The 15867-nt window shown below is 31.9% G+C and overlaps 1 protein-coding gene across 1 annotated transcript; it reads right to left on the bottom strand.

Annotated features, from left to right (window-relative positions):
- Positions 1-8167: 8167 nt before the first annotated feature.
- Positions 8168-14699, bottom strand: LOC145819605 (cleavage stimulation factor subunit 77-like). Its single transcript, XM_082913554.1, has 4 exons — positions 12930-14699; positions 12075-12134; positions 11785-11937; positions 8168-8630 (listed from the first exon to the last, which is right to left on the bottom strand). The coding sequence occupies exons 1-4, from the start codon at positions 13014-13016 to the stop codon at positions 8577-8579; spliced, it is 354 nt and encodes a 117-aa protein (XP_082769680.1). The 5' UTR covers positions 13017-14699; the 3' UTR covers positions 8168-8576.
- Positions 14700-15867: the final 1168 nt, after the last annotated feature.

Genomic DNA, 15867 nt, shown 5'->3' with positions numbered 1-15867 from the left:
TTTCTTTCTCTCTAAGAATCTGGACGGATTAAATCCTAAAAATAACAAACAGCGCACTTTATACTAAACAGTGCTGCAAAGACCGGTCGAGCGCTTACTTTATCGCTCGAGCAGTGTGACTAAAGGCAGTGCTCACATATAGGCCAACCGCCCGAGTGCAACATCTAATGCTCGAGCGGTAAAAACAAGTTTTCCAAAAGTTCATAATGTATGTAGAAATACTGGATGAACCACTTCACCGCTTAAGCGCACAAAAGACAACTTAATTCGACATGTTTCTTGGTTTAGTCACCGAAGTGGCGAATAAAGAATGCTCAAGACAATATACATGTCAGCACAAACTCCTCTACATAGACACTATTTAGGTTGGATTCGCATCTCAACTCTCATAACTCACAAATACAATAGAACGAATAAAAATAAAACTGAATGGAGTTTTACCCAACGAGATTGTCAATTACAAAAACCTCACAGTAGGAGAAAAGCCAAGTGGGCAAGGAGGGTTAATTTTCCTATCTTTTATTTTTGTATTATTGTGAATTCTTCAATGTAAACCTAAGGGCATTTGTTGTGATTATTGTATTCGAACATTTCATCATTATATACAAGAGAGAACATTATTATTTGTTTGCTTATTATTTTGTTTCCGAAATTATTCTATGAAAATGGGCTTAAATAAATGAGTGGTCATGGATTCGGGTAATAAAATATAGAGCGTTACATTTTTTGTGTTCTAACTTCTAATATCGGACACTTTTTATCTTATTTTATTTATTTATTCTTGCGTGTTCTAATTATTTGCAATTAATGTATTTTCTATGCATTTTGTATGTTCCAATTATGGGCATTTTAAACAAGTATTAACAAGGATTTGTCCCATAAATTCAAGTTCAATATGTCGAGTGAATACACACAACTCTAGTGAATTAATCAAACAAATAATACAAAAATGTTTAGGCAATTGGCTAAGAAAGAAAGAAAGAAAGAAAAAAAATGTTTAGGCAATTGGCTAAGAAAGAAAGGAAAAAAGATTAAAAAAAAAAAAAAAAAAAAACGTGACAAACTTTGTTGGATGCCGACAAAATCAAAATCAAACAATGTCTCATAGTATTAAATTCGTTGAAAATACTCTCGGTTGTTACTTGCACTGCAAAAGGTCAACTAATGATAGTACTTACTAGTACTAAATTCCTTCAAAAGGTCAACTAATGTTAGTACTAAATTTTTTGCTGATAAAAAAAAGGATAATATGCAATTCGATTATATAGTTGTTGATATCTGATTAATATAATTTTTGGTAACCATGAAGTACTCAACAAACCTTACAAAATGAACGGTTTGGATCATAAAAATAAGGCAATAATACACCTCAAATGGAGGCACTACAGTGACCCCTTATCCGAATTTTATTGATTGATAGTAATCGAAACAAGCAATAATGGGCAATGACTCTAGAAATTTTTATAAATGAGGTCACAAGCTTAAGTTTCACAATTTATATAAGAAAAAAAATTAAACTAAATAACATTTACTGTGTGTTTGATTTTGAATTTTCAAAAATGGTTCAAGTTTTTTCTTTTTTATGTTTGGTTGTCTTTTGTAATTTTTTTATGTATATTTTATTCAATTTTTGTTTTCAGATGCACCAAATCTCAATGCACTTAAAAAGTAGAATCTTTGTGAAAATATCTAAAAAAAATCAATAAAAAATAAATAAATGAAAATGTACTAAATTTGGGTAAATTACACCGACACCCCATGAGATTTTTATTTAATATAGATCCCTCTCTCATTTAAAAAATTACACTTACCTCTCTATCAGATTAAAATGACATATTTGCCATGTAGCCTATACACATATAAAATAATAAAATAACACATATATTCTGTTCATGTCATTTCAAGAAAATAACAATAATCTTTTTTGGTTTAACTCACACAAAAAATTGATTTTTTTTAAAAAAAAATTTCATGTTTTTTAATTTTTACTAAATTATTTTTAATATTTTAAGCAATTTTTTTTAGATACATTTAATCTAGATATACTTAAGAAGTATAGTATTCTGTGATTTTTTTTTTAAAATTCACCAAATACAAAAAAAAAGCATTTATATACCAGTCTTAATTTATGAACTTATACCCCATTAAGTCCTAAATATGATTTTTTAGATCTTCAAGTCCAATTAAATTTTTGCATAGTCAGAATTACCTTCCAACAATAATTGTTTCTCATTTATGATTATCTATAAAGAAACATGATGATTTGACATTTATTTTGAATTTCAAAATTTTAAAATATCAACTTTCAAATTGAAAGAATTAAAAAAAAATTCATGTGCAAAAATTTTAAAAACTATGTGTTTTTTTTTTTAAAAAAAAAATTGAATTATTTTTTTGTACAAAACTAAAAATTTTGTGTCTACAAAGGAGCATGATGATGAAACATTGATGTGCAAAATTGAAAAAAAAAACTTTAAAAATGAAAAAAACTGATAATATTCTCAGTTTTAAAACTGGAAAAAAACTGATAATGTTCTCGATTTTATTGGATGGTTGAATCAAAATAATAAATAAAAAAGCAAAAACATTTAATCTTGTGCACTGTTTCTTTTCATCAGTTAGTGAAACAATTATCTAGAATATTACTATGCAAAATTGATAATGTTCTTAGTTTTAAAAATTAGGAAATATCGATAATATTATCAGTTTTATTAAATAGGACTTATTTGTTCAAAAAAATTTAAGTAGGACTTAAGCTACCATAATATTTGTAAATAAGACTTTTAAGTAATTAGTTTTTTAAAAAAATTCAATACATTATCTTATTTTATTGTATTTAATAGATTTTTTATAAAGTTTTTTGTACAAATTTTATACTTTTTAAATATATCTAGATTGAATTGATCTAATCTAGATATAATGATGGAAATGAAAAAGAAAAATTATATTCATATATAAAAATTTATACAAAAAATGCCATAAAAATATTGTGATAATGATATTGTTGTAAATATAAATCATATTTATGTGTGCTTTGTTTTAAAGGGAAAGGTTACCATTAAGTTATATCATTGTGTATGAAAATTCTGTATAAATTTTTTATTTGTATATCTTCACTCAATAAGAATATGTTCATATAGAATTTAATTATGGAAAGTTATAGAATGTAATCATGGTGATAGAAAGAAGAAATAGTAAGAAAAAGGGAAAGATGGTCATTTCAAAAATTTTAGGGTATGACATTAGCAATCCATGAGATAATTTGTAAAGAGATTACAAATCTCAGGGAGTGGAATGCAATTTTCAAATATAAGAGGGGATCTGTATTAAACAGAAACCTTAGGGGTATGAGTGTAATTTACTCTACTAAATTTTTATATTTTTTATATTTAGTGAATTTTAAAATTTCAGAAATATTTTAATTTTTAAATTTATTTAGATTAAGTGAATCTAAAATATAAAAAAGATTGTTTAGAATATTAATTTTTTTCATTAAAGAACCAAAAAAAAAAACTCAAAAAATGCTTTTAAAACCAAACAGAGTGATTTAAACATTTCATACCCAAAAAAAAAAAAACAGTGGGTATATAATAGGTGTGTATCCTTATTTGTTTGTGGGTTTCCTTAACTTTTTTTAATAAAATCAAATCATATTAAATAAAATATTGACAATATAAATAATTTATGTTTTGAGGACTTTTGATTGCTTGATGGGGGCATGGGATCCCATCTGCTTCCCCTTGGTGTCGCCCCGATAATGAGGGTTTGGTGTCGTCTCATTTTCCATGCTTGTGTTTTCAGTTTTTGTATTTTCAAAATACACAAAAAAAACTCACCTTCCTTTATATCATCTGAGCTGAATAAAAACTTTTACCTTCTTTGATAGAATTTTTAGAATCTCTAACATTACTCAAAATGCAAAAACTGTCATTATGGTTGAAACCTTCATTTGCAAATAGATCTACACACTTCTTTCCTTTCCAAAAGACATGATTGATAATAGTTGTGATAAGCTAATCTAGGTTGTACCTGCAATCACAAATTAAATTACTAAGTTGATGGGATTCCCCAATTGTGAGAGCCAAAATTAGCAAAAATTAGCATATTAGGTGAGTCTTAACTCGGACATGTGGCGTAGTTTTCTACTTGGATTTATCATGAAAATAATCATGAAATATTTTTCACCGTTAAATTATACATATAAGAAAATACCACACACTAATCAAATGATAAAAAATCTTCATGAAACTGTTGACTTTTTGACTTTCAAAGGTTATTTTTGTAATTGCGAGCGTGCAGCAAGGATCAATCAGTCCTTATAGAATTTTAATTGCCAACCAATTATTAGACGATTGTGTTGTAGTTCTTTCAGCCTCAATGAATAGGACTTTTACAGGTGGCTTGGTTTAGGAGAATTTAAGCACAAGAACAGTTAAATAAAGAGCAATTGAAGTATTTCATTAGTATGAAAAACTTACAATGATCCAAACTCAGTCTCGTAGAGGTTTACAGCGACAATCTACTTGAAACTACTCCTATGAATGATGTGCAGTGCAGGAATTTAATGTACAGGAATGTAAAGAACAGGAAATGTAAAGACTGGAAATGTAAAACTGTAAAGAAAAATATGTAAAGTAAGACTGGTTTGTTGGATCTGAGTCTAGGGGTTTTTTCTGAGACCTTCCCTGCTATTTATACTTCTCAAGGGTGACTATCGAACTGCACTTCAAACCGTCGAACTGCTCCTCCATGATCGCTGATCATGCTGACTTATAAGTAGTTCCACTACGCCATCACTTGTAGTTGGGCTTCCCTCCTATATTTGAATTTGAATGTGAGTAACCGTTGAAGTCACGTCACCTTGCATCTCTTTACTGATCCAATGCTACTCAGATCACGTGAGAACCAATATTAACTGTCACGTGTACGATCAGGATCGAAGACTTGAATAGCCTTCCTATATTACCCTTACTCTGTCACGCGTCGAATTGTAACTGTCTTTTTACAAAATATGTAGCCAACAGAAACATTTCATGATATTTTTTTCATAATCCCTAATATTATTCTATTGTTCTGGAGCTAGGCACTTTGCTCGAGAGGTACTCAGCTCAGATAGCTCGGGGGCACTCTTGCTCGGATTTCTTTTGTTAGGGTGCACAACTAGACGACACTCTACTTAATTAGATGCTTTGCTAGGCTAATCAACTAAACTACTTTGCTTGGTTATTCTGGTATAGATAATGAAAGGGTATCCCAACAACATATCTGGATGCTTGTCACCCCCAAGCATGGGTGTACTATCCCACAAATAGTGAAGCAACTATCTCAAAACAGTTTTGATGCGGCTCCTTGCCTCCACACTTTTTTTTCCTATCTCCTTGTATCACTTTCCTTTCAATTGCCAATAATATCTTCTTCTCTTTGCTGATAATAATAATATTAATAATAAACAACCTCAAAACAGTTATTCATACTTTATATAAAGAACACACCCACAATGGGTCAAACACGCAATCTAGCACGCAATGCATAGGCTCGTGAATGTAGGTAATTGATTACTTTCATTCAGAAAAGTGGAGAAAATATCAGTTTGCCCCAAAAATATCACGTAAATATGTAAGAAAATTTTGTAAGTGGAAGGAAATGGATTCCATTCAAATGGAAGAGCCTTTTACAATGGTTTCAATCACTTCTATAAATATTATTCTGATGGCATTCATTTGTGAAGAAAGTGTTAGGATTTATAAATATGTCATAATCAAGTATAAAAAAGAGAGTGCATAGTATAAATTGATTCACTGTACACACATAAAATTGTGTAATTTCTGTGTGAGGTACCTCGCTCTGGAATGATAAGAATTGGAGCAGCGGTCAGGCCTCGTTTGGGAACATGCTAAGTAACTTTTTGGCTATTTATCTAAAATATGAGCTAAAAAAACTAGTATGTTTGGGATGACTTTTTGACTTTTTACGAAAAGATGTGCAAAAAGTAGAGGAAAAAGAGAATTTTTGACTTTTTGGTATGGGTTGTTAGCTTTTTGACTTTTTTAGTAACTTTTTGACTTTTTGACTAAACCGGCCTATTGCCAAACGAGGCCTAGCTTTAGTTCCGGGAGGAATTTCCACATGCTTTGCTCCAAACGAACCTTACTCCCTTACGGGGTCAATCTAGTTAATGGTGATGCTAAGGAAAAGAAATTCTTTACAAATCGGCAGTAGTAACCGGCTTAGCCCAAAAAGCTATGAATTTTTGAGGTGTTCTTAGGCTGCTCCTAACTCTGCACAGTTTCTATTTTTGAAGAATCCACCATAACTCCGTTTCCCGAAACTATATATGTGACCCAAAAACTTCACTTCAGAAAGCCAAAATTCACATTTCTCATATTTCGCATACAAATGGTGCTCCCTAAGAAGTTGCAGGATAGTACAAAGATGCTCTTCATGCTCCTCTTCAAAAGGTGAATAAATAATATTTTAGTCGCCAAAAATCTTATTTTCTGCTATTAAAACTTTAGTTGCCAAAACTTGAAGTATCTACGGCGACGAAAGTTTTAGTCGCCAAAGGGTTTTTTTTCATCTTATTTTATTATTATTATTATTTTAGCTACTAAATTCTTAGTCACCTAAAGTTTGCTTTTATTTTAGCTACCAAATATTTAGTAGCCAAAAGTTTTTCTCTATTTTATTTTTATTTTTACATACTAAATATTTAGCAGCCAAAAGTTTTTCTCCATTCTATTTTTATTTTTATTTTTAGCTACTAAATATTTAGAAGCCAAAAGTTTTTTTTCCATTTTTTTTTAATTTTTAGCTACTAACTATTTAATCGCTAAAAATATTTACTTCATTTTTGGCTACTAATTGTTTAATTGCCAAAAACATGATTTTATTTTATTTTTTAATTAATTTTTCCGCAACATGTATGTATTCCATGCAGCCTATATCATATATATAAATAAAACAATACATCTATTATCAATCATTTTACAATTTGCATCCATTTCACTTCCAACCATCCAAAAAGGAATAACTTTTAATGTCAAATTTCATACAAATTAAGTATACTCCAAACTAAAATAATAATATTATTCCATACAAAACAGAGAATCATACCAAAACATGTCCTCCATACACAAATATATTAACTACCATGTCAAATATATTCCCTAAAGAAGATATCTTTATTGCTATAAAGTGAGTTGATAATGATGTCTATAAGTCGAGACACCTTAGCCTGAAATTCAAACTTCTCTGCATTACTGTGAAGTGATCTCTTTGATAAGTTTTCCTAAACCACATAATTACAAAACATGTTAGAAGAAGGGGGAAAAAAAAGAGAAGAAAAATGAAGAGATAGAGACAAAGAGATGGGAAGATGAAGAATTAGAAAACTCCAATTCTCAAAGGACATGGCAGTTCCATAGCTTTGGTGAGATTTATTCCAAACAATATCTAAATAAATATAATTCGTATACATAAACTCATTTAGAGTGACATGACAGTCGTATTTTTATAATTACAAGCTAGAATGATCAATATCTTGGATGGCTTTGGAAAGTAGGAACTAGAAAAGTTCATCATTGGGATAGTTCCTACAGATTTACACTTGCACATATAAAAGTAAAAGAACAAAAAAATAAAAGAAAAGAAAAATAAAAAAAAATAGAAAAGTTAAAAGTTGATATTTGGTATCTGAGATTCTTACTGTCCTAAAATACATGAAAACTGGCCCCCATAAGCAGCTGATGTGAGCCTTGAATTCCTAATACCAGCAAGAAAAACAACAATAAAACTAGCAATAGACACTGCTGGAAATGAGACTTTTAGAGGCGTTTAAAAAACGCCGCTAAAACTATCAAAAACGCCGCTAATTCTTTTTGTGGCGTTTAGTATCAAACGTCGAAGATGCGGCCGTCGCTGTATCTTTATGGCGCTTTAAAAGCGTCGTTGTATGAGAATAGGCGGCGTTTTTAAAAACGCCGCTAAATGTGTTACGTAACAGTGACGTCAACTTTTAACGACATTTTAAAACGTCGTGGTAGCTTTTTTCTATTTTAAAACTATAGCACTACAGTGGCGTTTAAAAAACGCCGTTATAGCTTCATTTTTCTTTTTCTTTTTCTTTTTAAAAAAAAATTTGTGCTAATTCTGTGATGCATAAGCCCTCATAAACACTTTGGCAAGTACAGTAGCAAAAGGAAAATAGGCCTTCAACTACAAACACAAATACAAAAAAGGAAAAAAAAATCAAATGTATTTGTTTCAAGAGAACATACATAAATATGGTGCCAAGTAAATTCTGGCTGTCACGCAATGCAATACATCGCATAGCCATTCAAGAAGAACAAACAAAATTTCATGCCAATGTATTACACAATAACCGATATTGTTTTCATGGAGAACCACCAGCTTTCGGTCCACAAAAAAATTAGGACATCAATTTTTCAAATATCACTTGTTCCATTAAAAACAAACAGAATTTCATGTTAAGAACTTGTAAAAGCACAAAAATAAGGGTGCAGAACATTGAACTCTCATCTCTCTTAGTTCTTGAAGTTTGTTAGGCCATATCTCTATCAAAGTATCCATTTTGCATTCAGAGACAACTTCTCAAAGGAAGCCAATTTAACCTGTAAAGTTGATTTCACAGGGTTAAAAGCATAATTAAACACACCAAACTTCATTTTCATTTAATTTTAAATTAATATACTACAAGGTTAAATCATTAAACTTCAATATTTCTTAAAAAAATTTGAATATTCAAATTTAACTAGACATTACTTAAAGTTTCTAATTTCAAAGTGTTATAAGAAACAAGATAATAATAATAGGAAACAAGATACGTGTATAACTGTACAAGTAACAACATTAATGGGTAAATAGGATTTCAACACATAACATCAAAGAAGTAAACGTGAGACAAACTCTTATTCAATGAGAGGATGTAATTGAAATTTGGATGTAATTGAGAGATCAATAAAGTAGAGCCTACATTGCTAGCCATTACTATTGCTATTGTCCATCATCATAGTGTGATGCACCACACACAGGTTTGAAGCAAGTTTGACACAAGTATTATCACAAGGAACCCCAACTACGGTTGGTTTGACATTTATCGGTGGGCACCATAGGCTTCGGTCAATCCCTACACAAATATGTTTCTTTATCCAAATATGATTATGGACACAACCTAAAGAATTATTCTGTGTCTATTATGTTATAAATATAGATATCATATATAGCAAACCAAAAATTTATTACAAACTTTAACCAATGTCCCACTGACCCAACCACTCAATTGATCAAAAATCCAGCAAAATAATTGAGAAAAGACATATAAAAGCATCAAAAAAGTTCTAGATTTGGACAACCAATCTATCAGCTAACCATATGCTAGTGCAGCACCCTGTGCATTGGTTTTATTGTTGGCCATTAAAGTTCATGAAGCTTGAGTTGAACCATAGGGGCAAATTGAAATTTTCCCTCTAAATTTATGGATGAATGTATATGTAATTTATATATATATATATATATATACATACTAATGTATATGCAATCAAAAATTAACGCTCATCACCATACAAACACCAATCCACGTATAGAGATGATGTTCCTAAATGTCTATGTGATATAGCATAATATAATGTGTCAACGGGAGGAAAGGGTTTAGACATACTGTCTGCATCTCTTCTTTTCCTGTCTCTTGTTGTTTTGAAAGATGAACCACTTGGAACAGGATGAGGTTTGCTTGAACTAGAAAGGTCACTTGCACTTGGGGCAGGACCAGTCTGCAATTGTGTTGAGGGATTCACTGATTTTCCAGTTTGCCCTGTTGGTATGTTGCTTTGCAGGCATATTGATAATACAAAATCAATGTCTGGTGTTGGACCTAGCAATTTCGGCAACGAATCATCAAACATTAGTCAGTCAAACAGCACACAGAGAGAGAGGGAGAAAGAAGGTACAATACGATACAATACGACATTCCTTGGACACTTTAGACACAATACGACATAATAACTATTGTGAAAATTTCAAAAATGTGTAGTAAGAAATATAATTGCAAAATGATGAAGGTACAAGTTTTATTTGAACAATCCTATGTGCATGAATCACTTATGCATTCATTATTTTGTAATTATTTTTCCTACTCTATTTTTTTGATATTCCCCCAAAATCATTTATCCTTATGTATATAATAAATATAATTTTGTACATGTCCCCCCAGGTGTCATGTCCTATATATTTTGAAAATTTCCGTGTCGGAATGTCCATGTTTCTTAGGTTTGAGACTTACCCTCTACAGTAGGCAAATTTGCAATAAATGCTAACAAAGCAGACGGTGTTGCTTTCAAAAATTCATTGGGAGCATTCGGTGTTCCACCACCAGTTAACACAACACTTGAAGCAGTCAACGTGCTTGAAACAGCTGGAAGTCCAGGTGCAGACGGGCTTGAAAAAACCCAATACCTCCAGTCAATTGATGTCAGGCGTTCTTGGCAAATAAAACTGTCAAGTAAACCATCCCAAAAAAAATCGTTCAAAAAAAAAACTATCAAAAAAATTACAGCATACCAGCCTTCTGCCTTGGATCGTAAATAACCATTCTCGAAGTATCTGGATAAACAACTTTTGTAGATTGATTTGAATTGGTTGTCAATCCTGAAGAGCCCCTATCTGTCCCCAAGTAGCAGCAGATAATTACCAAATGATATGAAAGAGAAATTACAACCAAATATAAATTTTGAGAACAAATGCTATATTAGTACCTACAAAAACAGCTCCATTTTCCAGAGCAGATTTCTCAGTCTTCTTATTGACGTTTTTAGAAAGCCACTGGGAAAAAAAGAAAGTTCATTTCCAAGTATAAGAATCCAGAGAAAATAGCCAAACATGTTAATATACATTTTACTAAAGATATAGATGGTATGACATATATCTTTATTTTCAATTTCACATGCAGAGCCCAAGCGAGACGTAAATCCAAATAGTATTTCTGCTTCCCTCTAACCATCTACCCCTTCTGGCTCTGGAATAATAACCAAAAACCAACATCCAAATGCTCTCATTTCAACCTCCAAAACACACATACTCACACACCCCATTTTACCCCTCCATCTTATCATAAATCCATGTCAGTTCATAGTTCAAAAGACTGATTCCCCGACCCCTGGACCACCTTGAGGGGACTCCGCCAACCAACGTTTGAAGGTAACCCACCCAACCTGTACAATCTTCCTTCATGCTTTGAAGGTTTAACATAGAGGCTGTCTTCAACAGTTTCATCTCGCAAGTTGTACAACAGTTAATGTATAAGTGAATAAATCAAAAAGTTCTAAATTGTTTTGCGTGTTAAATCTATTCAAATGGTAAATATTTTATGTTGTTGTGAATTTTTTTTGTTCATGTCCCACAAATTTTCCAACTTCTTCTGTCTGATCTACATAGATGTTTAACAATAGAAAAAAACAAAACATTCCTAATTAAAAATTCTCCTTTTTTCCACCCCATATACAAGTATCGAACAGTATGACAATTTCCATAAATTTGTGTACACTGGACCAATGTAAAATGCAAGACAATGGATCAATATGAGAAAACGTATATAAAAATATTGGCCAAAGACGACGTAAAACTGTATGAATGCATGCCTGGGTGTGAGTAAATCTTTGCTTGGACAGCAAAGCAGCAACTAATTTAACTAAAATCAAGCACAACAATAAATAGAGAGAAGACAAAAAGAAATGATAATTAACAAGAGAATATTCAAAACTTAATAAGTACCTCTTGTCGTGCCAAATGATCCAAATCCTTAGAAGAGCAAGGCCAAAGATCCATGAAACTATAACGTGATACAACATCTTGTAGTGAACTCTCTAAAGCCGATTGACTCTCTTCACCTGTTCTGGAAAGCGCTTCTTTCCTTCTTTGCTCAACCTGTGTCAGAAGAACAATTGTAAAGCTCAGACCTGAAAAATTTATAGATCTAGATAATAAGATAATAATCCAAAAACTAACAAAAAAAATAAAGAAAAAACAATACACAAGGATGCTGCATCAAGATATGGGACTACCTTCAACATGCTAGCAAGATCTCCATAAGTTTGCTCAAACTGGGTGAATCTTTTCCAAACCTACAAGAGACAATACACCAAAGCTGTCCATTATCAATTAGCAATAACTGAAATCAGATGATGAAAGCCTAGGATCTCAACAGACAAATATGAATGAATGGGAGAAGGTAACAAGTGTGTGAGGGTTGAACCTCAAAGGAAAATTGTACAATATGCATGGAAAGGGAAAAAAAAAACTGAATATAGTAAGATTGAATGCTTCAAAATTTAATAAACAGATAAGGCATACATTATGGCTCGAGTCCAAACATAAGAAATTCACAACTTAGTTCAATTTTTATTTATTTATTACAACTAATCAAACGAATTTTCACACTGTATCAAGTGGAATACAAAGTGAAGACCATAGAAGATGAACGAGAATGGTGTGATAGTATTTTCCAGTGCTTAACATCATCAAAAATGGACGTATCAGAACAAAAAATTCAAGGATACTAGAGAATTCAAACTAACAAGCTAGATCCCCACCAGCCACCATTGGTTGAGGAAGTGGTGATCTTAAGAAAGTTATTCATAAAGGTAGTCTCCTTCTCGGTCAATGCACTGTGCACAATTTAATTTATTTGTCCCTCAATAAAAGTGGCACGTGCATGATTGAGTGTCTAGTCCACTATTTGTACTGAGAGTTCAGAAGAAAGGGCATGAAATAAGAAGTTGAGTTTGAAACTCAAGAAAACCAGTACGATATTCTAAATTTACATAAATAATAAATTCATCTTTTGGTCATTTAAACTTCCCTAATCTAATTTCATTTGATAGAGAACATGAGAAAGAAAAAAATAAGTTTGCCCTTACCAGCACCCCACCCAGTCTTGATGCCAATGGTTTCTTGATAATTCCCAATGAACTACAAGAAATGCACTTAAGTGAGCAAAATACCATATACAGCTCAACATAATTACAGCTATGTTGTTGAGAAATTAAACCATATATTGCTTATAATGTAGGACTTTGGCAAGCTAAGAGACCAAGACACATAAGTAGCTGATAATGCAAAGACAAACAACGAAGTATGTAATATGAAAAATCACTAAACTAACAAATTATAGTAATTAACAACTATTAGCTGCATGTATTACTTACTAGCATGAAATGTATTCAAGTGCATAATAAAATCTGAGAGGCTCTTAAATAATTTCTTACAAAAGGCCGAAGAAAATGAACTAAAGAAACAATGGATCTAATCAGTACTTGGAAAGAGGCCACAGACACAGCTACAATTTACTCAACTATTTAATTGCAGCAACTGACAACAAAGGGCGACACATAGAGCTTCAATTCCTAATTCTTTCATAAAAATAATGATTATTACAGAGATTGGTTGTCATGCAAGAAGTCAAGTAAACTTTCCTTCACCACATGTAGTTGGAAATATATTATAAAGGGAATACCAATATTAAATATTAAAAATGATCAAAACATATTGGCAAGTAAACCATGACATATTGACCAATTTCTTGTGAATTTAAGGCCACCACTATAATCACTGAAGCTACTACATTAGGTTTCAAAATGCATTTAACCGGACCCTAGTGCATAAATACAATATAAAATTGGACAAAATACCTGAATATCCCTGCCCCAATCAACAGGATCACTAATAACAAATGCTACTTTAACTCTATCTGAAAAGACATTGTATCTTGGGACCAAATCCATGGAGATGTTACAACGATATATTAGAACTTAACTCCAATGAGAAAGTTAGGAGAAAAAAAAATATCCAAAAAAAAGTACAGCTAATGTGTAAGCAAAGAACGCGATTGTGCGAGAGACAGAGATGGAGAGAGAGATTGAGAGATTGAGAGAGAGGGAGACAGACAGAGACAGAGATCGAGAGAGAGATGCTAAAACTATCTGTTGCAACTTATAATTCTCGTAACGAAAAACTTTTGAACTGTCCCAAGTGAACTTCTGGATCCTCATCGGCTGATGAAAGATGTATAAAGTGAACACATTACACATCCAAATGGACAATTTAACCTATTTTTCAGTTAAGAGCACAAACCAGGTACATCAAAGAAATGTTCATGTGGTTTCCTTCGGCGCCACCATGCAAACCCAAATGCTGGTGCAGCAAAAAGTAAGGCAGCACCAGCAGCTACACCTCCAGCAATTGCTCCAGTAGCACTATTTCCACCTGAAATGGCAATGATTAAGCAAAAATTATAGCTCAACCATCTTTTGCAGATCAAGAAACACCAAAACTTGCAGATTAAAGTTCCAATAAGAAACTATGCAATACTGGTTTGAGAACAATCTGATAAAATGTTTTTTCTTTTCCCTCTTGATAAGCACAATGCAAAATATAACTCAATTTATAGCTCTTCCTAGACCAAACATTGGACCTCATACTTTAAATCCTATTAACTATTAGGTAGTTCAAATAAAGCTAGTAGGCATTAACTCACACAACTTTTGGGGTAACATTGGCAAACTAAATTCTTAATTATGGATCTCTGCAGTTAATAGACTGCTTCCAGAAAATAATAGTAGCATAGAAAAGTTTTCTTTGTCCATGACGACCAAATGGGAAGAAAAACCAAAGTAAAATTCATCGAGCCAAATAATAAATAGCAGTATCAACCACAATAACAGCCATGAATTCAACAGCACTGTGACAAAGGAGTATATATATCTATGTATGCATTATGCATTTGAACAAACAATATATGTTATGTATTATGTATGTATTATGCATTTGAACAAAAGAGTTGTCACAATAAGAGCAGAACAAATCCAAATGCCCGAAGTATACTTCATATCACCAGAAAAGTATCACCTCACCATGGCTAGATGAAAGCCACAGAGTTACAAAAATTCTAATAGGAAGGACCATATATCACACGACTTACAAAAACTGTCATATCAGCAGTACTTTGCTTTGGATCTTTAGAATCTTGTCCATCCTGTAAGAAAAATCAGTGAGATGACTGATTGATATCTGACTCAAACTTTAACCTAAGTAAATCAATCTGATTGATATCTGATATTGTAATAATATATTATATAAAAAGGATAAATAGAAAATTTCTTAAGGTAGTACATGGTATAATATTAATATAGATCTTAAAAACCCTTATTTTCATATTATTCTCTGATTGTATAGAACTCAGATATCTGAGATGCCCAGCTCTTTCCTCCCAGGACAGCAGCAGTAGTGCAAAATGCTTGTCCTCTGTTAACGGCAAAACATAATCAGTCCAACATAATAAAAATTAAATGTCGTTTTATTACCTTAACTATATTTTCAATGAACAAAACATGGCATTCAAACTACAAATGCTAATAAATTGATATCACTTCCCAAACAATGAACAAAAAGCTAACATAGAGTTGTTCAATTCAAATCTAAACAAGATCAAAACCAGAACAAACATGTAAACAAATATATTAGAACTTACCTCCAATGAGAAAGAGTTTCTTTTCTCACAGGAGTTGATTTTTTCCATCACTACCGATCAACGATCGGATCATTTGAGAGCTTGAAAATAAAATAAGGGTGATTATTCAATCAATACATATATAAATTCATATACATACTTGTATAGAGAGATTTTAGGAGAAAAAAAATTATCCAAAAAAAAGTACAAATAATGTGTACGCAGATAACGAGATTGTGCGAGAGACACAGAGATCGAGAGAGATTGAGAGATCGAGAGAGAGGGAGACAGAGAGAGAGAGAGAGGGAGAGAGAAGAATCGATGAAACTGAGATTGGAAGACCAACCCTC

The sequence above is a fragment of the Camellia sinensis genome, chromosome 2, assembly GCF_055761805.1.
Source record: "Camellia sinensis isolate YWXY chromosome 2, ASM5576180v1, whole genome shotgun sequence".
In the NCBI taxonomy this organism is placed as follows: domain Eukaryota; kingdom Viridiplantae; phylum Streptophyta; class Magnoliopsida; order Ericales; family Theaceae; genus Camellia; species Camellia sinensis.
The sequence above is the reverse complement of the archived record's forward strand: the minus strand, read 5'-3'. Positions and strand labels throughout refer to the sequence as shown.